The 26,273-nt window shown below is 38.1% G+C and overlaps 1 protein-coding gene and 1 long non-coding RNA gene across 9 annotated transcripts in view; one reads left to right on the forward strand and one right to left on the reverse strand.

Annotated features, from left to right (window-relative positions):
• The window catches only part of LOC112160026 (rho GTPase-activating protein 6), a 118,765-nt gene that overhangs the window by 44,858 nt on the left and 47,634 nt on the right, over nt 1-26,273 (forward strand). The window contains exon 1 of one of the 5 annotated variants that reach the window (XM_024294338.2): nt 9,758-10,210. The exons of the other annotated variants lie outside the window; for them this stretch is intronic. Coding sequence (XP_024150106.1) covers nt 10,163-10,210 — 48 coding nt within the window. The 5' untranslated portion in view covers nt 9,758-10,162. Of the gene's footprint in view, nt 1-9,757; nt 10,211-26,273 lie in introns of those variants that run through there. 5 annotated transcript variants of the gene reach the window in all.
• LOC112160028 overlaps nt 1-26,273 on the reverse strand; it is a 375,093-nt gene that overhangs the window by 27,753 nt on the left and 321,067 nt on the right. For 2 of the 4 annotated variants that reach the window (XR_002921581.2, XR_002921585.2), the window contains one exon: nt 11,950-13,029. The exons of the other annotated variants lie outside the window; for them this stretch is intronic. This is a non-coding gene — a long non-coding RNA (uncharacterized LOC112160028). Of the gene's footprint in view, nt 1-11,949; nt 13,030-26,273 lie in introns of those variants that run through there. 4 annotated transcript variants of the gene reach the window in all.

Here is a 26,273-nt window from a genome sequence, read left to right on the forward strand (position 1 = left end):
AAAAAAAAAACAAAAACAAAAAAAAAACGCTGACCGATATCATTACACGTTATGCTAGTTTCACACTTGACGCAGAAGTGCCGCGGAATGGAGGCCGCTTCCATTCTGCACCCTTGTTAAGATGGCGGTCCTCCGTGGAAGCGTCTGGTCTATTTTTTACGCGAGCCATCTGCGTCAATTCTACCAGGAAGTTACATCAAGATACATGAGAAAATCTTTTTTTTTTATTTTTTTTTTTTATTTAACCAATTTTTCACAATAAAACACAGTGTTTGACAAATGGGATAGAGTTTTTGTTTCTGAACAGAATGCAGAGGCGAAAATAAACATACAATCACAACACACAGATAAATTAAAGAAGTTTAGGCCTAGTAAATACTTGCTTCTTCATAGCAGAAATACAGGGTAATATTTTCAGGTTATTAACTCATTACCCATGATGGCAAAACCAAAAAAAGCTCTAGCAGAAGCGCCTGTCCACCGTCACGGAAAAATACGAAGCAAGGGGCTGGCGCTGCAAACAGCTCGGACCCATTAGCAGTGGCTCAGCTTATTCACACCTCGTGGGGCGCGACCCAATCTCGCGGACCGCAACCCAATCTCTTGGGTCGCAACCAAATCTTGTAGGTCCCGACTCAAATCTTGTGGGTCATGACCAAATCTCACGGGTCACGACCAAGTCTCGTAGGTCCCAACTCTATACTTGTGGGTGTGGACCAAATCTCATGGGTCGCGACGAAATCTCGTGGGCCACAACTATTATTTCATGGGTCTGGACCAAATCTTGTGTGTCATGACCAAATCTCGTAGGTACTGATTCAAATCTTGTGCATCTGGACCAAATCTCGTGGGTCACGACCAAATATCGTAGGTCCCGACTCAAATCTTATGGGTCTAGAGCCAATGTCATGGTTGGCGACAACATCTCATGGGTCGCAACCAAATCTCGTGGGTCATGACCAAATCTCACCGGTCACGACCAAGTCCCATAGGTCCCAACTCTATACTTGTGGGTGTGGACCAAATCTCGTGGGTCACTACGAAATCTCGTGGGTTTAAACTATTATTTCATGGTTCTGGACCAAATCTCGTGGGTCACGACCAAATATCGTAGGTCCCGACTCAAATCTTATGGGTCTAGAGCCAATGTCATGGGTGGCGACAACATCTCATGGGTCGCAACCAAATCTCGTGGGTCATGACCAAATCTCGTAGGTATCGATTCAAATCTTGTGCATCTGGACCAAATCTCGTGGGTCACGACCAAATATCGTAGGTCCCGACTCAAATCTTATGGGTCTAGAGCCAATGTCATGATTGGCGACAACATCTCATGGGTCGCAACCAAATCTCGTGGGTCATGACCAAATCTCACCGGTCACAACCAAGTCTTATAGGTCCCAACTCTATACTTGTGGGTGTGGACCAAATCTCGTGGGTTGCTACGAAATCTTGTGGGTTTAAACTATTATTTCATGGGTCTGGACCAAATCTTGTGGGTCATGACCAAATCTTGTAGGTACCAATTCAAATCTTGTGCATCTGGACCAAATCTCGTGGGTCACGACCAAATCTCGTAGGTACTGGTTCAAATCTTGTGCATCTGGACCAAATCTCGTGGGTCACGACCAAATCTCGTAGGTACTGGTTCAAATCTTGTGCATCTGGAACAAATCTCGTGGGTCACGACCAAATCTCGTAGATCCCAACTCAAATCTTATGGGTCTAGAGCCAATCTTGTGGGTGGCGGCAACATCTTATGGGCCACAACCAAATCTCGTGGGTCATGACCAAATCTGGTGGGTCATGAACACATCTTGTAGGTACCAACGCAAAACTTGTGGGTGTGGACCAAATCTCGTGGGTGGCGACCAAATCTCGTGGTTCATGGGAGATTCTCATGGGTCGCGACCAAATCTCGTGGGTCATGACCAAATCTTGTAGGTCCGGACTCAAATCTTGTGGGTCTGGAGCAAATGTTGTGGGTGGCGACCACATTTAATGGGTCGCAACCAAATCTTGTGGGTCACAACCAAATCTCGTGGGTCACAACCAAATCTCGTAGGTCCCAACCAAATCTCGTGGATCATGACCAAATCTCTAGGTCCCGACTCAAATCTCGTGGGTCTGGAGCAAATGTCGTGGGTGGCGACCAAATTTAATGAGTCGCAACCAAATCTTGTGGGTCACAACGAAATCTCTTTTACCAGATGTTATTTATGCTTCAGGTCTAATTATCGGGTTTATGATAGAGGACAGTGGGCTGACAGTGGAGTGACAGATCGTTGTGTACCTCTTAAAATAATTTCAAAATCAGTAAACACAACCAGAATTTATCCTTATATAAGATGCACTGTTGTTTAAAAAAAAAAATAAAAAAATGAAGGCTTCTAAATGCACCTTACAGCTTGCAAGAAACGATATAGTCTCATAATATGATCTTTGAATTGTAATGTGTCTCTGCTGGTTCCACAAACCTGTATAGCAAAGCATTCATTGTGTTGAATTTGTGGCGTTTGGCTGACTCTTGTGTTTGCTCTAAACTGCACAAGCTTTTAAAAATGAAAAGGTGTCAGAAAACAGCGGGCTAACTTACGTAATGCACTGGTCCACTCACAGACTCTGTGTCTGCAGATCATAAATCTTAAATAAGTCTGAAAATCCAAGTTTGCCTCTCTACTTTATCAACTCATAAAACAAGCTGTTGTGCAACATGCATGTGAACTCCAGTCCACGTGAGCCTTAAATTTGCCGATTTAGAGAAACAAATGCAACATTATCACTTCAGTCACTTCAGAACCTCAAAACCAGTGCTGAGACACAAACATGAAGACGGTGGTTAGTGGTCTTGCTATCATCTAGCACTCGACTGTGTGAATCTTTCTGGAGTGTTGTACACATTGGACTGAAAAGGGGTGGAGCTAGATCAAGCCGAAGCTGGGTCATCAGCACTTCACGGGGTCAAACTGAGACGACAGAACAACAAAGCATTCCAAGACTCAGAGGATAGTTGTGTAGGGATAGACTCCACATGGACACTTTTTGAAAGCTGGAGGAAAGTTTCAAAGTCCTTGACTTTCTATACCACTACATGTGACCAAAAATGCCATCTACATGGCTACAATATGCAATGTTTGATCAGAAACACACCAGCTAAAGTCATTTAGATGAGTTTACAGTTATAGTAGGACTGACGACGGGGTGTATCTTATCGGCTTTTGTGTATTTATGGTCTAGGGTTGAGTTTTAGTGCCTTTTTTTAACTCAACACTGAGAAGATAGTTGGAGTACCTCTTTTCAAATGCCAGTATTTCTTAATTCGGTTTCTCAAACCAACTGCAAACAAAGGAACATATAATAGGGCTTGCTTAAATATTTCTTGTTTCCGTCAGATTATTTTAGTCAAAATGTCCATCCAGAGTTGTCTGATGTAAATAAACATTTTTAACTTGCAGCATTTATTTTCTAAAAATTGAATGAACAGATCAAACCCCTTTACTGTCATTACTGGTTGGTCTTAAAGACCCACTATTTTAAAATAATTCCCAGTAGTCTTTTAATTATGAGCACCAGGAGTTCATTGGAAATTCACTTTTGAGTTGTGGTGCAGTGTAAACTTTCCCTCATTTCCCATCACCCCTTTGTTAACAATCTCTCCCACTAGCTTACAGCCCCCTACAACACCAGGCTAACATTTTCGGTGCAAGTGTAAGGCCCAATTCAATCTTCCTGTCTCCCTTCCCCTCCATTAGGAGGGGCAGTTTAAGTGCTAGTTTCCATTTTAATGTAAGTAATGACTTATTTTAAAGTTATAGACTTATGTTATGTATATTTGAGCATTGAAAGCTCTGCGCAAATGCTAGCGGACCGGCGATTATTGGCGACGTCATCGACGACACTGATGTAAGAAAAACTAGACACTATTTCATCATAACTCTCCGTTTGGAGGGCCAAATGAAAGGGAAGGGAGAAGGGAAGAATTCAGAATGGGACTAACCCTGATGCGCTTTGGTAGCTTTGCTAAGCCCACCACCTAAGGTATCGTCAAATTTAGTGCGACTATTGCAATATTTGGTGTGATTATCACGAGATTTGGTATGATTCCCGCAAGACTAGCACAAGACCATTGTGAGATTTGGTATGATTATTGCGAGATTTAGTAGGATTCTCACGAGACTATCACAACACTATTGCTAGATTTCATGTGATTATCGCAAGATTTAGTGTGATTCTTGCAAGACTATCACAAAACAATCGCAATATTTGGTGTGATTATCTCAATAGTTGGTTTGATTATCACAATATTTGGTGTGATTATTGTGAGGTTAAGTTTAATTCTCGAGAGAATATCACAACACTTTTAAGAGATTTGGTGTGATTATCAAGATATTTGGTGTGATTATCGCAAGATTTAGTGTGATTCTCACAAGATTATCATAAGAGCATTGCAATATTTTGTGTAATTCTCGTCAGATTTAGCGTGATTCTCGAGAGACTATCACAAGACTATTTCGAGATTTGGTGTGATTATCGTGATATTTGGTGTGATTATCACGAGATTTAGGGTGGTTTTCTCGAGACTATCACAAGACTTTTGCAAGATTTGGTGTGATTATCGTAAGATTTAGTGTGATGCTTGAAAGACTATTACAACACTTAAAAGATTTGGTGTGATTACTGTGAGATTTAGTGTGATTCTCACGAGACTATCACAACACTATTGCGAGACTTTGTGTGATTATCACGATATTTGGTGTGATTATCATGATATCTGGTGTGATTATCATGATATTTGATGTGATTATTACAAGATTTTGTGTGATTCTCACAAGACTATCACAAGACTATTGTGAGATTTGGTGTGATTATCGCAAGATTTAGTGTGATTATCGCAAGACTATCACAAGACAATAGCAATATTTGGTTTGGTTAATCGCAATATTTGGTGTGATTATTGAGATATTTGGTGTGATTACTGTGAGATTTAGTGTGATTCTCACAAGACTATCAAAAGACTATCACAATATTTGGTGTGATTATCGAGATGATTAGTGTGATTATCGCAAGATTTAGTTTGATTCTCTCGAGACTATCACAAGGCTATTGTGAGATGTGGTGTGATTCTCACAATATTATCATAAGAGCATCGCAATATTTGGTGTGATTATCGTGATATTTAGTGTGATTCTCAGGAGACAATCACAAGACTACCGCGAGATTATAGACTAGAGAGACTAGATCTATAAGGGACCACCTCCTCTAAGACGAACATTGGCTCTTAACTTAGACTTTAACTAGAGTATATCTAGTTTTTTGTTAACCTGCTACTCAAGGTATTGTGAGTAAATATTAGTCGTATAGTTTTGAACCAGACACCAGCTGGGACGAGGAAAAAGACGTTCATGGATCTAGTTATCTACAAGTGGACGCATCAGAATGGAGCAGATCAGGGACTGTTGCACCTTAGTCACTTCTACAGGCTTTTTCGGACTAGATTTTTTCATCAACTCCTAATTCACAACAAATTGAATGAAGAAATACTCAAAAACACAATATTTTTGTGTTTTTGTGATTTCATGAGAAATCACAAAGTAAAAATGAATTCAAAGACAACATCTGTTGTGAAGTTTTTCAATTAAGTAAATGCTGAAAAATTAATAGATAAAAGTTTGACTGTGAAGTGAGTTTGCTCCAAATACTTTTGGCTACAAACAACCTTCATAAAATAAAGTTTTCCTCTCTGTCTTTTAAACTTGCAAAACCTTCATTGTGGTTGAATTTAAACAATTCTAAAAGAATGGATTGCTCAGACTAGATTGGACTTGTTTTTGATGATAAGTTATTTTAACCACATAATCCAAGAACAGACCAGTTTGAACAACTTTGAAAAACATTAAATTCCAACGTGGATGTCAGTGATGTAACAAAAAGGTTAACCAAACCAAAAGAAGAAAAAAAAAAAACATTGGGTTTTTTCCTACCTTTTCTTTTGTATAGAAAACAGAACCTGAGATTTAGGAGCTCCTCAGGAAAAAGAGGTTTTTGTAAGGACAAGCAGAGGTTGGTGTAATCCCGGATCACAAAGGGAAACAGAGTTGGGCCAAAGGTGAGGTTTACTTCACGCAAAACAAATGCACTCAGAACTCACAAGTCTTGACACGGCTCAAGACCCTGTGGAGCAGCACAAGTTGAAACCACAAACTGTGCAGGTGAGAGGCCAAGTTTCAAATTCAGAGTAGCCTCGAGAAATATTTCTTTCTCTTCAGTATGGTAAAGGATTCCAAGATTTCATTAAAAGAATTTTAAAGTTTTTGTAATTAAATCGATACAAAACTTGGATCACTTTGTAGCAGCTTTCTTTGATACTGCTACCGTTGCAGTTAAAGCATCACCCAGGTCTTTCTTCCAATAACTATTGTGTGATTGAACAAACAGTGAAAGTGTGGTGAACAAAGAGCTCCGTGAGGGGCAGTTGGGCCCATCCAACCTGAATCCAACTGATGGAATTTGTTCAACTCGATTTCCTTCTAAGAGTTTCCCTTCACAGCCAAGATCCAGCAAGGCCAGATGAAAAACCAGAAATCATCAATAGCAGCGAGTGGTCTGAGTCGTCATCATTTCTATGGCAACCACTAGAGCCAATCGGGAGTGAGTTTGTTGGAAGACCACGCCCCTACCATTGAGGCATCTGATTGGTCCGTTGAATAAATTGTGCTACAGAACAAAATATATCGTGACAAAAACTATGAAAAAAATTCCTGTTTGAAGCACCAGCGGGGGAGGGGCCACTCAGTCCAGTTCTCATATACTGTCAATCGAAACCAGATAGTTAGTAAAGTAAGTAAAATGATAGATTTTTGTGTTCTCTAGTTGGTATTTGAAAAGTATGTTGAAATGTATAGGAACATAAACAAAGCATTAGTGATACGGTTGCATTTGTCAAAGCCTAGGGGGAGGGGTCGTTCAGTCCAGTTCTCATATACTGTCAATCAAATCCAAATAGATTAGTAAAGTCGGTAAAACGATGGATCCTTGTGTTCTATTGTTGGTATTTGAAAAGTATGACGAAAGTTGAAATGTTTAGGGATGTAAACAAAGCTTTAGTGATATGGTTGCATTTGCAAAAGCCTATGGGGAGGGGCCGCTCAGTCCAGTTCTCATATACTGTCAATCGAAACCAAATAGCTGGTAAAGTAAGTAAAATGATGGATTTTTGTGTTCTATAGTTTGATAAGTATGTTGAAATGTATAGGAACATAAACAAAGCATTAGTGATGCGGTAGTATTTGTCAAAGCCAAGGAGGAGGGGTAACTCAGTCCAGTTCTCATATACAGTCAATCGAATCCAAATAGATTATTAAAGTTAGTAAAACGACGGATCCTTGTGTTCTATTGTTGGTATTTGAAAAGTATGACAAAAGTTGAAATGTTTAGATATGTAAACAAAGCTTTAGTGATACGGTTGCATTTGTCAAAGCCTAGGGGGAGGGGCTGCTCAGTCCAGTTCTCATATACTGTCAATCAAATCCAAATAGACTAGCGTTAGTAAAGTAAGTATAAAAGTAAGTATAAAACACTAGAGGCTTTTGTTCTATTGTGGGTTTTTGAAAAGTATGATGAAAGTTGAAATATTTAGGTACATAAACAAAGCATTAGTGATATGTTTGCATTTGTCAAAGCCTAGTTGGAGTCTGTTTTTTGTCTTTTTGGTGAGGGTGCAAAAGTTAAATGGATTGATCTAATTCTATCCCCCAAAAAAAGCCTTAATTAAAGCCGTGCTTTATTCAGGGTTTAAAAAAGACCGCAATGTGAAAGCATTTAGGACTTGGAGAAGACTTTGTTTTTATTGGTGAGACACTTGTTTAGTCAGTGGACTAATTCACAAGTCAAATTACTTGCAGCTGGTGATGAAAAACAAAAAAATAAAAATCCTTAAACCAGATGAGATCAAGAGAATCGGGCTATAAGTAGATCTGGAATGGACTCAAAATGTAGAATAATATGATGTACATGTAACTTTAACTGCCTTTTTTAATTAAACTACATCTAAATCTTGACGAACGTGGTTGGATCTAAGCATCTTTACCTAAACGCATTCTTCTTCTGCGATATGCAGACAGTATAGTAAAGCATCTGGTCAGTCTTCTAGTCTTTATCTTTAGTTTCTCTCAACTTTTCAGCATTCTTCAGATTGTTTTGCCACAATCTGATAAGCAGAGGGAGGATTCCAGTTTCTCTTATCCATCAGCTCATTCACACATCCTCTGTATTGAATTAGCAAAAAAAAAAAGAACCGGCTGTCTCGCTCTATATAAAGAAGGACCAACAGAAGAAAATAAAGCAGATGGCTCTCATTAGGTCTTGTTAAAGGTGTGTGTGTGTGAGGCCGGTTCATTTCTCAGCCGCGTTGTCGTTAATGAATCTGGGTTGTGCTCCATTTGTTTTGCGTAACTTCTGCTTTTCATGAGGATAGATGTGAGTGAAGATTTTTTTTTTTTTTTTTTTGACACATATTGCCCAACACTGGCCGCTGGTGAAGCATTACCTAAGTTCTTCCTGTTTAGGAATGCCATTTTTCAGGACATTTATTTATAGAAAAAGGCGACTGAAAACCAAATGAGATCCCCCCCATTCTTCCGGAAACATCCTTAAGTGTTGTGAAAAAACAAGACCCTGACCAGCGTGGAGCCTCCTCAGTCAATCCTTATCAAGTGCGGAGGCCCATTTGTGGGTCACTGACACGAAAACACTGCAGCAACTCTACTGTTGATAATCAAAAGCTCCTTCCACTGCTGGTCCTCCTCCTCCTTCAGAGCCCCGCCTATGTTCTCTTCTTCTTTTTGCTCCTTTTTTTATGTACCAGCAACTACAAGACATTTTATATGAAACCAGAAACAGACTGTCATGTTTCCAAAATAAAAGCACGGGCTATGATTCTGTTTGTTTAATGGAAATATGGCAGAAACTCTGCGAAAGTGGTAACGTGTACTGAAATTATTAGAAATTTTTTAGGATGAATTTTGTTATTTGATTCTATATAATTATTTACTCTTAATCCAGAAGGGGAAAAATGAACAAGGAAACATGAAATAAATATAGTCCTAAGTTTGAAATGTATGTTTAAACCAAAATAGATCTCAACACCTTATTTCAAAAAGTGTTTTAGGATTTTAAAAACTTTTCGGGTTTTACTTACAAAATCTTATTTGAATTGGATTTTCTACGCAACAAATGGAATTTTTTTAAACAGAAAAAATGGTTTTGACATTGTTTTAATATGATTTTAGATATTTATTTTGATACATTTATAGATTTGGATTTTTTTTTTAAATTATTGCTATTATTTTTATTTTTTAATCTTTTTTTAACTTGTTATTATTAACTTTGGCTTTCTTTTCCATATTTTTTAAGTATATATTTTCTATTTTTTTTGACTAACTTTGGTATTTTTATCATTGTTTTTATCTTATTTTTTCATTATTGATATATATATTTATGAACTTTGGCATTGTTTTTATTATTGCTTTTTAAAATTTATAATTACTCTTTTTTTCTTACTTTTACTGAATTTGGCATTGCTTTTCAATTATGTGTTACTTTTAAGTTTTATTCTCTAATTAATTTGAAATTTTAACTATTGTTTTGTTTTTTTAATTTAATTTTTATTGATATAATTTTTTTTTTTTTAATAATTAATTGTTTTTATTTTTAATTTTTTTGCTGTTGTTTTTAAGCTATTGTTTGCTTTTTTACTATTATTCATTTTCTTTTTAATGTTAAAAAACTTTCCCTTTTTATATTTTTTAAATAGTTTTTAGTCTTATAACCTGTCATTGTTTCCATATTCATGACGGAAATGGAAACTCTACTCGTCAGAAATGGTTTTATTTTTGTAAGTCCGCACCGGAAGTGCCGTTCGCCCCACCGCTGACTTGACCGGCTGCCTCCTCAGTCCGGTTCAGCATCTGTCTTCAGCGCGCGGTGAGCGCGGAGTATGGATCCGTTACGCATCACGCGTGTCCCGGCTGACGCGGTCGCGTTTCTTCGTGGATTTTAAACCTCTTCACGGACGCTTTGAAGGGTTTTTTTCCTCCTAAAGACAGCGCTTTAGAAGTCTCGTTCAGACGGATTTCGGTGTTTTTTTTTATGTGGACACTTGCTCATGACGATGGGAGACTCCGTGTTTCTCGACAGGCAAAACTCCTACCTTGTGAGTATGCACGCGCCCTCCACAGACCTGCTGTTTGTCTCGTGCACATGAACGGAAATGCGCTTTGTGGTTCTGGAAATGTCTCTGCAGACGCTTCTACAACAAACTGTCACGAAAAGCGCTCTCACGCGCTCTTCTGTTGAACTTTTACATCTGAACCCGCTGATGGCTCCCCCCTCACACACTGCAGGAGGCTGAAAGTGAAATGTGAAACTAAGCAGAGTGATCAAAACATCCTGTGATTGAGCTTTTCTTTTTGACCAGACACAAGAACATAAGGTCTAAAAAGTGAGACTTCTGCCTACAGCTTTGCTACAAACCTGTATTTGTGTTGGACACTCCTCCCCTCAGAGGCCAGATGGAGGCAAAACATTCAGATATGGGTCAAAAGCACTAAGACTGATGAGAACTTCACTTTAGAAGATAACATTTGAAGCGTTTTTAGGCTGGTTTGTCTCTTCCCAGATACCTCCAGGGGTTCTAAGAACCAGATCTGGTTCCCTCCAGGGTTTAGATTGAAACTTGGAAATGCTATCAAGACCTGCCAGCCCTTTGTCATCCTATAGAGACCTATGAAAATAGTCTTTTTGGTGTTTTTAACTTGTGGAAATTGCATTTCTTAGTATTTCTGTGTTCAAGTCGTGAATCAAGATGAGAAGAAAAACATTGTATTTGGCCACAAGCTCCACCCCATTCTGATGCATTTGCAATGTTTTCCTCATTTGAACTTATATCTGGATCAAAACTGTACCGCCGGATAGCTCTGAAATTCCTCACCATAATGTTACACTACCATTGTGCATTTAGGGGTGTGTTTGGCATGAGTCTGACAATACAATACATATCATGATATGCGTCTCACGATACGATATATATTACAGTATGCGTCTCACGATACGGTACATATCACGATATGGGTCTCACGATGCGATTCATACCACAATATGCGTCTCACGATATGTGTCTCACAATACGATACACATCACGACATGCGTCTCACAATATGATACATATCACGATATGCGTGTCACAATATGATACATATCACGATATTCGTCTCACAATATGATACATATCACGATATGCGTTTCACAATATGATAGATATCATGACATGCGTCTCACAATACGATACATATCACGATATGCATCCCACGATACAAATCACGATACGTGTCTCACAATATGCCTTTCACGATACGATACATATCACGATATGCTTCTCACGATACGATGCATATCACAATATGCATCTCTCAATACCATACATATCACAATATGCATCTCACAATATGATTCATATCAAGATATGCATCTTATGATATGTGTCCTACGATACAATATATATCACGCTATGTATCTCATGATACATATTAAGGGTGTTCCAAAATATCGATATTCCGATGTACTGCGATATTTAGTACTGCGGTTGAGTCTCGATGGGATCTAACCAAGTATCGTTCTTTTATTTTTTTGTTTGAAGTGGCTGTAAAACGCTGTATTGGTCATCCTTTGATGAGATGTTAGAAAATAGCTTACGTCTGGTTCCAACGAAATGCAGTCAATTCCATCGCAGTTTTTCTGCGATGCGGATGACGCCATGTTGGAACGATATTGGTTCTTAAGTCTACATCTCTATGACAACCACTCTTTCCAATTAGTTGTGAGGATGTTTGAAGGCCACACCCCTTCCACTGAAAGCCGGTTTAGGAGAACCTGTCAATGAAATGCTTCAAACGTTCATCTGAGACATTTGATTGGTCAGTTTATAACTTGAATAACTTGCACTATAGCTAAAATATCATGAAAAACGAACAGGATTAGCGAGAACATGTTAAAAACAGGTAGTAGAGCGAGAATAAGTATTCTAATAATATGACTCAGTAATAGCTGTTTATTTTACAATAGAAGTCTATGGGATTTTTAGGTACTTCATATTTGGAACGCCACAAGGGAGGGGTCACTCAGTCCAGTTCATTTTATACAGTGAATGGTTCACACTACGTCATATGACGCACATTCTACTGTTCACTAGTGCATGTCCAATACCTACAGTTAGAAGCGGTTTGGTGCAAAATATCAAATCTTGCAAATTTGTGTTAGGGTTTTTCTTTCACGGCTCTATTCGATATATGAAAGACTTTGTTTCATATAATTTTGTTCGGCCACAAACCACAATTATTAATTTCTCCTCCATGATCAGTTTTCGAATGGCTGGCACTTCCATTGATTAAAAGGGAGATCGTCCATACGTCACTACCAAATCCAAGTCCCTGATTGGTCAAAGTTCAACTGGTTTATCTTTCAACGCATAGTCAATGGCTGTTGTACATAAAGCCTGAATATGGTCTTAAAAATGTCTGTAACTGAGCGTAAGGTGAGAGTTTTACATATTGATACTGTTCATTGGAAGTGTTGAACATAGCTTTAGATTAGGAATGTGAGGGGCTGTAAGCTAGCAGGAGAGCGTGTGAACAGATGAGTGACTGGAAGTGGGGGCGGTCTGGCTCAGTGACAATTTCTGTTGAACTTCTGCCACTCTACAGAAACTATGTCCTCAAAGGTTTTTGGACTTTGGCTAAAAACTGCTTTATCGTAATTAAAAGAATGATTTGAAAATGGATCAAAAGGTGATCGGAGTGGGTCAGCTTTTTTAATTTATTTATTTAACTGAGCTGTTGATGTGACTGGAGGTTCTCATTGACTGAAAATCCATACAGCTGCCTTTTTGTCCCTGTTGGTTCTGCACTCTGGTGTCAGTTTTGTTGGAAGGCGAGGTGCTGCAGTCTAGACATTGAGTCCAAATCCAAAGTTGTTATCCTAAAAAAAAGAAAAAGAAAAAAAAAACAGTGACATTTCCAGTTTTTTAACTCTAGTTTTTCTGAGCCCATGCATATATGAAGATAAAGAGTGTAAGCCTTTGGAAAATCTTATGTTAATAGGAGCAAATGTAATGGGATTTAATAGTGTTAAATCAGCAGTATGGACAAATCCCATTAGATTATGGCTTCTTAGAAATTATTAGTTGAAAAATATTGAATCAGTGGCAAAAAAAACTGGGTTATTCATCTAGCTTTAAATGTTTCTAATAAATTTCAATGGGATTATCTAAAATAAAAAAAAGATTCAAAGATGAATAATTTTCTTTAATCCTATGAGCTAATTTTTGTCAAATTAAACTGTGCTATCAATGCTTAATATTTAGAAAATAAACAAAAACTAAGTATGAATCTACATTTTTCTACTTTTTAATTAAAAATTCTTAAAAGTTACTTTTATTTTCTCTTTGTTAATTTAGTAACATACGATATAAACATTTATAACACTTTACGTACACATTTAAGTCTTAAATTTAACGCAAGAACAATGACTAAATGTAATAACACAAATTAGTTAAACTAATAGATCTATTTTAATTTGTTTGAACAGACATAATTTTTCCTCAGGTAATTAGCCTTAGAGTTAAACACGAATACGTCATTACTGAATTAAATACACACTAACAACAAAATAATAAGATATTAATTAAAGATCTTTTCCATTGATTTTCAGTTGGATACCTTTGGTTACATTGTTAAAACAGACAAAAGGCCAATAGTCTAAATGTCGTGGTCAAGCGTTTCCTTCTGTTGTCGTAAGTTGTGGGTGTGGCTAACCCATTTTTCCAATTATAAAGGACGTCTGTCCTTTTTTTTTTTTTTTTTTAATAAAATCTACGGAATAAACCTAATTACATTAAATTGACTGTAAAACTTAAGGCAGTAAATCCTGATAGAGGATTGTAATCAAATACAAGAGTGTCATCTGCAAAAGTGTGGCCCCATAATAGCCCTAGATGAAGACCTAGAAATGATCATAAACATGATTCAACTGCATTTGTGTTAATGGAGGAGTGTCCTCCTACAAACCTCTGCTATATAACACTGACATATTTCAGATTCTAGGTTACCAGACGTGATACATAGTGACGAGGAAGACCAAGACAGAGCCAGAAACCAGATCCCAGAGAAGTGAATCCGTGTTCAGCAGTGTGTTCAGTTTTCTTAAACATAGCCAGCAGACTGTGATGTGAGGTCATCGAATTCACATTGTTTTTGCAACACCGAGAAGGCGATTCACTAAACATCCGGAACTCCATTCCACAGACAAAAAGTTTAATGTTCTTATCTTAAGATGTTTCATTGAGACATTCCCAAAATAACGTCATTAGTTGGCTTGTATTCGTCTCAAATGTGACCTAAAAGAAGAATAGATGTAGGTTAATAAAGTCAAAATTTAGCTTAAAAAGATCATCACAATGGCTTCCTCTACTTCTTGGGATATTACCTCACTGGACTGACACAATAGTAGGTTTGAATTGCTCTTGCACTGTTTTTCATCTAAAAAAATGTGGTTTGGTAAGACGTTACAAATATTACATATACTTCTCAATTATCAAAAGATTATCTGGACTTCTGATTTGGGGCGGCCATGGTGCAGAGGTAGAGTGGTTGACCGGTAATTGGAAGATTGCAGGTCTGGTTCCTGCTCTGGGTGTCCATGTGTTGAAGTGTCCTTGAGCAAGACACTGAACCTTGCGTTGCTCCTGGTGGTTAATTATAGGTTGGTGCCAGTGTTTGGGAGTGGAGCCGCCATTACTGTGTGAATGTGTGTGTGAATAGGTGAATGTGAATGTAGAGCGCTTTGGGCTTTCTAAGAAGGTAGTGAAGCTCTACACAAGTCTTAGACGAGCAATAGCGCCCCCAAGTGAGCAGCGCTTTGAGCTTGATGATTGTTTTCTGTTCTGCTTCAGTCTGTGGTTTGCTTCTAAAAGTGCCGCATGTGAATCCAAACCAAACCAGACAAAGATTAAAGAATAACTGGCTTTCTCCAGCTATTACAAGAGCTATGCTCTTGTTTAAGTAACCTTAAGTGTTTTGTCTCTCAATATTGAGGCTGTAAAACGTTATAGTCTTCATTCTTTGGTGAGGCGTTCCTTCAGAGGTAGATAGGGGGCAAGTGTTTCAAGACTGACTGTTGTGAGCACCAATGTGCCTGCCAGCTACTTGAATTATTTCATTTTTGTTCTGTTGTTCACACGTAGTGGCACCGGTGTTCATATTTACTATTGTTAACACTAAATCTTACAGATAATTAAAATTTATTTGGTGTCAATGCTTGTCAAAGGCATAGTACAACTGATTTGTACAAAAGTGTCTATTATTTGTTGCACAAAATAAGTAACAATAAATAAGTAACAATAAATGGGGATATATTTTCCTCAAAAATATGTGTTCTTCTATGAATTGTGCGTTATTAGAGATGATTTTATCACAGTATCGTGATATCATCGATATCGTGAGCCATGTATCGCGTATTGCTTTGTATCGTGAGGTACCCAGTGATTCCAATCCCTACTTGTTACTGTCTAAAACCCATCTCAAACTTTTCAACATCGTGAAAGAAAGATGAAAACCAATGTGGGAGGGGCTTATATCGTTTGACACAATAAAAATCTGACATTCAGGAAGTGGATAGCTCCAATGTTCTTTTGACCAATGTAACTTTTCACCTATCTACGCAATTAACCTAATTCTAGTGGATTCTGAAGCAGCAAAAAGTAGCCTGATATAAAACACATCACAGCAGGTTAGTCTTTACACTGTGGACGTAAATCAGCTGACTCTGACACAGAGAAAAGCGTCTTAGTGTTGCTTTTCTTCTCATCACTATCGGCTAATTCGCATTTACCGCGTTAAGGGTCCAAGAATTACGATATATCCAAGAGTATGTGTTATTTAAGCACATCTCAAGTGTTAAAGCATTAAAACAAGTTGTTGCAGTTTTCAATCAAATAATCAATCAATCAGTCAACCTACCAACTAATGTACCAAACAACCTACTGACCGAGCAACCGATCGATCACTTTATACAGCACCTTTCATCAACATGCTGTAAGAACACAAGGTGCTTGACATAAAAGTTGTATGTAATCATGTGGTAAAACAATAAAAAGTCATAAAAGACACAATAGATTAACAACAACAACAATAAAAGACAGACATAAAATAGAAGGAAATGCTGTGGACATTTAAAAGTATGCAAACTTCTTGATTTAACTCAAATAGCTTCAAAGACATCAACAAAAAAATGGTCCGGCCAATGCGTTATTTGCCTAACTCGTTGTATCAGATGACACATTTGAATAGTGTTGTATTCAGCTAATACAACTTTGTAGAATGTTGAAGTCAAAACATCACTAAAGATGCTGTATCTCCACACTAGACAAGAGTAGGTCTAACATGAATTACATATAATACTTTTGATGTTCCAACTCTTTTCTAGAGGATTTGTTATAATAAACTATACCAGCAAAAGCAAGTGTTTTTTTTTTCTGTCCTTTGATTAGTGTTCTGGTCTGGACTTGTGGCATGAGCAATAGGTCATGTGCACCCTGAGACACAACTCTGTCTGACATCATGCTAACAAAGAGATGAATTAACAAGGAAGTTTAATAGTACAAGCTCAAGTGAGCTAATACTGGAGGAAAGCCAGTTGGTGCTGGTGCTTTGCCAGTTTTCAAATAAAGATTACCTTTGTGTTGAAGCCTTGTTTACTGTTGTGCCTGTAAATACAAATCCCATTTAAAGGATTTATGAAAAATTGTGTTTGTGTTCTGGATTATGTTTCCCAGACTTACTATCTCAAAAAGCTCAACTAGGTATTGATAAGCATCTTCTTCCACTATCTACTTGGACGAAACACAATTTTTGTCCAACTTTTTAACATTTTTCTCAATGTATCTGTTTAAAATCTTCACATTTACTGTTGGCTTATTTCAGCAAACACTCTACTAGCCTCTTGCTACCTGCTGATGTGTGACCTTGTTCTTCTGTGTTTGTCTTACTCCCCTGCCACTCCCAGAACAAACAACTTTGGCACAGGCGGCCACAAAGCATTTCATGGTGTAACTAATTGAAAGCAGGTTTTAGCAGAACGAGTACGCTTGCATTGATGGCATTGATGCAAAAGAGAGGCGTTGGCGGTGTCCATCCGGGGTGCCGATGTGCGGCTGGTGCGTCTTTGTTTGTGTGTGCGCGCGAGCGGCATCAGCCATCCACGCCAGTCAGCAGCCTAGAGAGTTTATTTACATTGATCACAAGTTTTCCGAAGCACACCCTGACCTAGAAGGAGCCGCAGTGGATATTTAGTCAGCTGGAATGCATGCAGTCACTGAAAACTATGTGGTGTTAAACTGCTTTTATACATGTACCTGTTGACCTCTTGCATTCATACTCTTAATCTTGGACTTTTGAAAATCTCCTGTCCCGTTACTTGAGCACCTCTACTGCAAGGTAGAGGTAAAAAGCCACGAAAGCGTCTACTTTCGGTGCGTTCCACAGCCGTCACTTTTGGCTCGTCATGACAACACCGTACATGCCTCGTTTTTCATCCTGTCAGGGAAAGGCGCTTGTTTTATTAACGGCAACAAGGGAGAAGGCAGCCCCTTCTCGGAGACTTGTCTTTTTATGGAAGACGTTTGAAGGCTGAAGAAGGAGGGGGTGTCAAGGCAAAGCAGAAGGTGGGGGGGGGAATGTAGAAGTGGAAGTTCTGGCAAGATGATGCGGCCCACCATGTACGGAGGCAGATGTGCTTCCAACACTGGGGTTCCATTTCTTCCCAAAATTTGTAAGATTGATTTGTGGACGATGGTAGCATCAAGGTTTTGTCATTGATTTCCAGTTTTAAGTAAGGATGACAAAGATAGTTATATTGTTGTTTTGTCTATCACTTTGGCAAATATGACATTAGTGCTGCAACAAATGATTATTTTAATAGTCGACTTATCACCGATTATTTTTTCTGATTAGTCGACTAATCAGGTCATGCACAAACTGAATGTAAAGCTCAAATCTTAACCATCATTAGCTTTAAACTAACTAAAGTCTAGCTATACCTGCGATAATAATAGTGTGATTACTGTAAGCTGAATTTGGCCACCAAAAATGCTAGTGCTGGTAGCTGAAGAGGCTGAAATTAATAGCTAAAAACACTGAAGTTGATATTTGAAATTGCTGAAGTTGATAGCTAAAAACGTTGAAGCTGATAGCCAGCTAAAATAATAGTTAAATGCAAAAATAGCATAAAAAACTGAAAAAAATCCTAAAAAACTGAAAAAATAGCTAGCATGTAGCTGCAATATTAGCTAAACTCCATATTAGCCTAAAAAACTGAAACAAATCTAAATTTGCCAAAAATAGCTAGCATGTAGCAGAAATATTAGCTAAACTCCAAATTAGCCTTAAAAACAAAAAAATCCTACATTAGCCAAAATAGCTAGCATGTAGCTGAAATATTAGCTAAACTCCATATTAGCCTAAAAACTGAAAAAATCCTACATTAGCCAAAATAGCTAGCATGTCGCTGAAATATTAGCTAAACTCCATATTAGCCTAAAAAACTGAAAAAATTCTAAATTTGCCAAAAATAGCTAGCATGCAGCTAGAATATTAGCTTAACTCCATATTAGCCTAAAAATGGAAAAAAATCCTACATTAGCCAAATTAGCTAGCATGTAGCTAAAATATTAGCTAAACTCCAAAATAGCCTAAAAGAATTAATGAAAGCCCAAATAGTCCAAAAAGCTAGCACAATGCTATAAGTCTTAACTTTACTACACTCCAATTCTATATTATATAAAGTAACAACAAATCAACAATCAAATTAGTCGTCGACTATTTTAATAGTCGATTAGTCAACTAATTGTGGCAGCCCTATTTGACATTATAAAACAACATTCTTGTAGGACTATTTGCATGTTTTCCTGTTTTGCAAAATGGTGTCAAGAGTTGGAGTCAATCCTAGTCTATCCAGCTATGGGTTTATGAGTTTCTACGGACTGTATGCTTAATAATCACAACAGAATTTGCCGGCCCATGCAAATAGAAAGCTCTACGACATCTCTTACCCTCTACGTGACCTTAGCAAGTCATTCCAAAACGGACAGAAGCTATTTTTCCCGCTTATAGCACATTTTCATCGCTTGTATTCCATAGCAATCTGATAAGAATTGATAAGGTATGCTGATTTAAAGCTGATGTAAAAAGAAAAAAAAAACCTGTGTGCTTACTCTGTTTTAAAATTTCCCTCGTTAAAAAGTCAACAAACCATAAAGATCATGCTGGCGGTCTCTGAAGAACCACAACATGAAGCATTAAGTCATCTGTTGCTGCTTGAGTGTGTCTCCAGAGGTCAGAGCGCTTTTGGCTAAAATGTGCTTCTAAGTGTTTTTTTGCTTTAGCAAAGGCTCAAATATCATTCCCTGAGAAAATAATTATGCTAGAATCTCAGTTGAATAGTCCCTGACCCTCTCAACCAAACGCTTTTGTGCTTAAAAAATATCCTCTGGCATCGATCGCACTGATGAAAGATGTATTCGTTATTATCCTTGATAGAAATGGAGTATGAGATCACTAAAACACCAAGAAAACGTCACATCTGGAAGAGTTTGCCGTTCGTCTTGGCTCGTGTCACTGGAATATAGCTTATTAAAGCTTTTGTGTTTCATTGTGTTTGTGATTAGACCTTTTCATTGGCTGGGCTGTCCTAGGATTTGATGATAATAAAAGTCCTTATGTGGTCTTAAATTGAGCTAGCACAACCAGTAAATAAAAATATCGGTATCTTTTAGAACCCTACTCAGCACTCGTAAGTGTTAATACATGTTCAAAGAAATGTGATGATATTGAAAACTGTATCAGAAGGTTATAAGACAAGAAAACATCTCTAAAACACAAAGAGACTAACCACATTTGTCTTGTTTGAATTGTTCGTTTGGTCAAGACCGTCCCCCTGAAAAAAACCTACACATTCTCACTCCCACCTCGTCATTTATGGACGTTTGGTTAGGCCCTTTTTGATGTTTTGGGTGTCCCTAGGTCATCGTTTTTTGACGTGCTGGCTGTTTGTTTTTTAACGTGTGTCCCATAAATCAGGGGTCTCCGACCCTCAGGACACAATAATGGACATAGAACCATGCATCTTTCTCAAACAATATTTCGACTATATTTATAAAGATCGCGAATCGGCGATCTTGGATGTATTCGCACTCGAAAATTCGGAAGCAGATTTCAATTATCCGAACTCTCGGATACTCGTGACAGCCCTAACTGATTCACATTCATGAGAGTTGGGAACTCCTGAGTAACTTCTGTGGCTCAATACCAAGTGGCCCGCAGACCCTAGCCCTAGGTCCCCATTCCTCAGGACTGAGTACCGGACGCGGAACCGGTACTGGGTTAGGGTACCACTTCCCAGTTAGGATACCTGTACCGGTCAGCATTCCGAGGGTTGGGGGCCCATGATTAGCGTAGGCAATTTTTTTCCTCGTCTCGTACTGGTTTGCGTCAGGGCGGTTGGGGACCCCTAATTTAATGGGAACAGCCAGCACATCAAAAAATGACGAGCTGGCGACATCCAAAAAGTCAAGAAGTGACACAGTCGGGGCCCGAACTATACATTCAAATATGACGAGTGTAGAAGAGAGAATGTATTGAAAGAAACATGATTAAATAGCTTAGGTTTGTGAATTTGATTTGAGCACAACTTCCATACTGGTTTCTTTTAGCCTAAAGAGCCAAACAGAATGTGTTAAGCTATTATACAGCATGCTGTAGCTAGGGAACCCAAGCATTGGAATCACCACAAACAAATCACACCAATTCATGATTGAGGCATGACGGAGATCTTCCAGGGATTTAATTTTTTTACTGGAGTATCTTAGACTCAAGATACTAGTATGAATTTATGTCCTTTTATGTATTTTTTTAACTTCATTTTTAACAAATTACCAGTAGGTTTTGACATTTGGTAGTTTGTCTCCCTTTTTTTTAATCCATTATAAGAAAATGTCTCTTAAGTAAAGTCAACAAAGATAGTCATAAGTGATCCAGTCTCAGGACTAAACACAGCATTTACACTATCTCAGGTAGGTATCACACTCCACAAAATTTCATAACCTTGTCGTCTGTGGACAGGAAATACTCTACAGTAACTTCGTGGCCACTTACGCAATTGACACAAATCCAATAGATTCTGACACAAATGAGTGTTTTGCCAATATGTAACACTTTACAACTCTTTCATATTGTTCTTTTTGATTGAAGAGTTACTGTCATCCTCAAAGGATGTCAAAACTGAAGCCAGGACTACAGGTTTAAAAGAATTCACAATTGTAATTGCAGTAACTAAAGGTTGAGAATCCAAGTTCATAAACAATGGAAGAAAATGGAAAATATGACCAAAAATTTTTGGGAAAATCCAGAATCTTTTTGGTGATAGAAACCAAGACATACCAGGGCGTTGTTGGATTGTATTTTGATTTGGCAATGCAAGACTGCAGTCCAAAGAAGTTTCTTTCAATGTGCCAAAAGACATCAATCTTCAGACGTTAGTTGGCATGACTGCCGTGCCAGTTTTTGAGGATCTTGCTGAAAGCTCTGAACGAGTCACCTTAAGTAAACTCCCTAAGTGCCAGAGAACCACGGTGCTGATAGGTGCCTGTCAGAGATTTTTCGGAGATCGCTATGTACCCGTCTACGTGACAGGCCTTAATTCACTCGCTCACACTCTCAAAAAAAAAAAAAATCTCAGACACAATGGAGTCTCGTCGACAGATAAGATCCATCAGATTTGCTGACGGGCAGAAAAGCGGAAATCAAGTTTCTAGCTTGGTGACATGTCTGAGAGGAAATATTCAGACAAGTAGTGACTCAGATCGTACCCAACAATAAGACATACTTGGGATAAGAATACCACGCTGGAGGAATACCATGCTCATGCTTGTAGAGGGTGTGTGCGCACGTGTTGTGCTTGGTATGCAATATGTGTGCAAACCTGTGGGCATGTATGTGTGCGCTCTTCCAACTCTCCGCTCGTCTGTGGGCTCGAAAAGTGCATGACCCAGTTCAAGGGGTCTTTTCCTGAGACTGGATTAGCTGCTCTCAAGGCTGCTGGTGGAATGTGAGGATCAACAAGTCTGCTGTGGCCTGGCAGACATAAGCTAGTGGCACACTAACCATCTACCAAGCAGCTCTTTATTAATGAAACCCAGCACCTCGTTTTTTTTCTTTTCCCCAAGAGGCCTATAGATGAAATTATACTGCAGGAAACTAGTGACACATGAGACGGAGTTGCTATTTTTCTCATTTACTCAAGATCTTGGCTTTGTGTGGGTGGAAATTAAGATGAATTAACATTGTGCACGTCTGTTGTTTGCTTTATTGAAAACAAGTGATGTGTTCCTGGTACTCCAAACTAATGGAGTTTTAAGCACTTTTCCTGAGGGTACTCTTTTATTTTTTGTTTGTATACAGAAAAAGGAAGAGAAGACGCTGATAAATGAACCAGAGAACCAAAGCAGCTCAAGGCTATTTTTTAAAGAAACTCAAATATTATGTCAGAGTTGAGTTCTTTTGAATCTCCGCTCAGTTCTTTTGAGTACACCAAGTCCACCGAAGCGTGTCGGTTCTTCCTGATAGTTGTGCTGGAGGGTTGGAGCTGTAAACTTCAATCAGGATGAGTGCTTCACTTGTACTGCTTTGTTGTAAATGTGTTTGTATGAGTTCTGCCTAAGTACCAATGTTTACTACTGAGACACTCAATGTCCCTAAAATCTACGCAACATTTATGTATGAGGTTTCCTCTGTTTGAACCATGTTGGAAAGTTGAGACTGCTCAGTGAAAGAGTCGCTAAATAAACGTCAGGAATGCCACCCCCCGGAAGTATGTCTAGCCCTTTGAAATGAAAGGGTGCGATGATTTCCTTCCTAAAAGTCGGAGTTCCTGGAAAAGCTTCCTGAGATTGAAATGCAGTTTATTGTCTTTCCCAAATATTCCTCAAAGACCACGCTCACTTTATGCTGAAAAGGTTTAATACTTTCTGTCTGATCCTAAACTAGCATCGCTATGGGTTGCTACTTTTTGGAAGGAAATTGCAAATCGAAATTTGGAAGTTTTTCAAAATGGACGTTTGGAAATGGCCTTCCGTTTTCTCACAACTGGCAGGGCCTCCCACTTAGCGCCGGAATTTTGATCTTATCCAAAAGTGGCTGGCTTAAAAATAAAACAAAATAAATCAATCTATACTGGAAAGACAACTAATCGTTTTTTTAAGGGAATTTCCTGTGTTTTTCAGTAAAAAAAAAATATCTACTCTTTTCATTTGTATTGTAGGAATTTATACTTTTATCAATTAACGTTCCTTCTTGGTTTAAACTAATTGATAGTTATGTGGAAAAAAAGCTTATTTCCAACCAGAATTCATATTAGAATAAAAAATTTGATACATCATATGGAATCGTAAACTTTAAATCAAAAGTGTCTCTGTTTTGTAGTTGGACAACGAACCATAATTTCCATCTTAGCACAAACTTAGCATTTGGTTTTCAAAATCACAATTACGATTGGTTTCTCAAACCCATTCAACACTGCTCTTAATCTTGTTTTGGATAAAGTAGACATAAAATCGTATTAATTGTTGTCCAACTTTAATCCAAGTTGAATTTAGCATTAGGAGTCAACAAAAACGATACGATATCAGAGCTATTCAGTCGTACAGTTTTGATCCAAATACAAGTCTTAATTGATCTAGTCATCTACAAGTGGATGTATCAGCTTCTATGTCACGACTACAAGCTTTTTTCAACTGAATTTTTGCATCTGCTCTTGATTCAAAACAGTTTTAATGAGTAAATCCAACAAAGAAACAAGTTTATTTCATTAAAAGTTTGCACAGAAATCTTAAATCTGGTGTGAATCAGTCTGGAAGTTCATTATTTACTTAAAATGAACCATAGTGTGGTTTACTACCATGTGAGTACACATGGACTTTAACGTAGACCAAATACCAAAAGAAAAGCCAAATAGAGTCACTGATAATCCAAAGACAGCGGGTAAAAAAGAGAACTGATCTGTAAATGTTCTGTTATGTCTTCCTGATCAGTATCCACTACAGACAACAGCGCCCCCAAATGATCAGGCAATCCTAAAGACTGTTTCTACTCTAGTCTAATTTTTGAATGTTGAGAAATTTGCTGTTTTCTTAGCTGTTATGGTTGAAAATATGTTTTTTTTTGGGTTGTGTGGAAAACAGCTTGACATAAATACTGTAGTGTGGGAGTTCAGTTTGAAGTGGAGCCTTTTATCAAACGTTCCTTTGTTTTTTCCTGTCAGCAAAGAACCAAACTAATAAAGCGTGCACACTGTGTTACAAGCTGTGTTGGTTTAGGTTCCTAATCAAGCGAACACTACCCAGAGCCGAGGAAAAACAGGAGTTGGTAGACTTCAGATGGCCTTTACAGACCAATAACAATGTGATAAGTGCTTCACCAAGTCCATGAAACACCCCATTAACACTCTGAATCGGTTTTTGCTTGGAGTGGTTTCCACCTGGATGTTATTGTCAACACTCTCCAGCAGCCTTTGTTGGCACGTGCCGGTTCGAGCTGCCTTCAGGTGAAGCGTCGGACGCAACGTCAAGCAGAACAGGGTGTTCCACTCTTGTACCTTAAAGAAAATTAATAAGAAACCCAGCTGACCCGAGGGTGACCCCGTGTTGCGTGTGTCATGTAAACACATGTACAGTCACTGGCTACTGCACAGAGAGAACAAAGCGTCGGTGGTCTGTGACGGGCGTGGCGTGGGTCTCCAGGAAGTTACACTTGGCTAAAACCTCCTGGCCTGAAACAAAGCCGCTGCTTCTTATAAATGGCTGATTTAATTGCTTGTGAAGTGTTTTCTCCCGTTGTACCTGTGTGTGCTCTGTTTCACAGTAAGTGGATGGCTCTGTGATTGATAAGGTTTACCGGGTATGAGGCTGTAATGACTCGCTTGGGTTTGAAGTCTTTGTTTTTAGTTTGCTGGGATTTTTGAGTTAAAATAAGCTCTTCTGTATGGACATATGTAGAAACTGTTGTGGTTTCAAGAAAATGGGAGATTTCTATCCCACTGCTTGGTTTTAGAGGTGTTAAGACTATATGTAGTAATTGGAACGTCAATCCAATCTTTAAAGCTATGGCTTGTATTGTATTTCTAAATGAAAGAAAAATATAACGATATTTTTGGCTTACATAATAGTTAAGAAACCGATACAAAAAGTCCATGGTACCCTGGTTACTTGGGTGCATTGTGGATATAACTAACTTGTATATTTTTGCAAGAATTGGTTGAATCTTGTGTTCTTAACCCTTAAAGACCTCGGCGACGTCTAAATAACACGTTCTTTCACGAATTGTAACACGTGACGTGAATCAGCTGATTCTGATGTGGCTTTTCTTATTGGTTTTCCACCTAGGGCTGACGCGATTAGTCGAATAATCGACTATTAAAATAGTCGACGACTAATTTAGTAGTTGATTAGTCGCTACTTTATATTATATGGAGTCAAAGTGTAGTAAAGTAGAATGTTATGATAGCTTTATGCTAGCTATTTTAGCTAATTTAGGCTTTTTTGGAGTTTAGCTTATATTTCATCTACATGCTAGATATTTTGGCTCATTTGGGAATTTTTCAGTTTTTACGGCTAATTTGGAGTTTAGCTAATATTTCAATTGAATGCTAGCTATTTTAGCAAATTTAAGAGTTTTTCTTTTTTTTGTTTTTTTTNNNCTTGTGTTCTTAACCCTTAAAGACCTCGGCGACGTCTAAATAACACGTTCTTTCACGAATTGTAACACGTGACGTGAATCAGCTGATTTTGATGTGGCTTTTCTTATTGGTTTTCCACCTAGGGCTGCCGCAATTAGTCGAATAATCGACTATTAAAATAGTTGACGACTAATTTAGTAGTTGATTAGTCGCTACTTTATATTATATGGAGTCAGAGTGTAGTAAAGTTGAAAGTTATGATAGCTTTATGCTAGCTATTTTAGCTAATTTAGGCTTTTTTGGAGTTTAGCTTATATTTCATCTACATGCTAGATAATTTTGGCTAATTTGGGAATTTTTCAGTTTTTAAGGCTAATTTGGAGTTTAGCTAATATTTCAGCTGAATGCTAGCTATTTTAGCAAATTTAAGAGTTTTTCTT

Source organism: Oryzias melastigma, linkage group LG2 (genome assembly GCF_002922805.2).
Source record: "Oryzias melastigma strain HK-1 linkage group LG2, ASM292280v2, whole genome shotgun sequence".
NCBI lineage: Eukaryota > Metazoa > Chordata > Actinopteri > Beloniformes > Adrianichthyidae > Oryzias > Oryzias melastigma.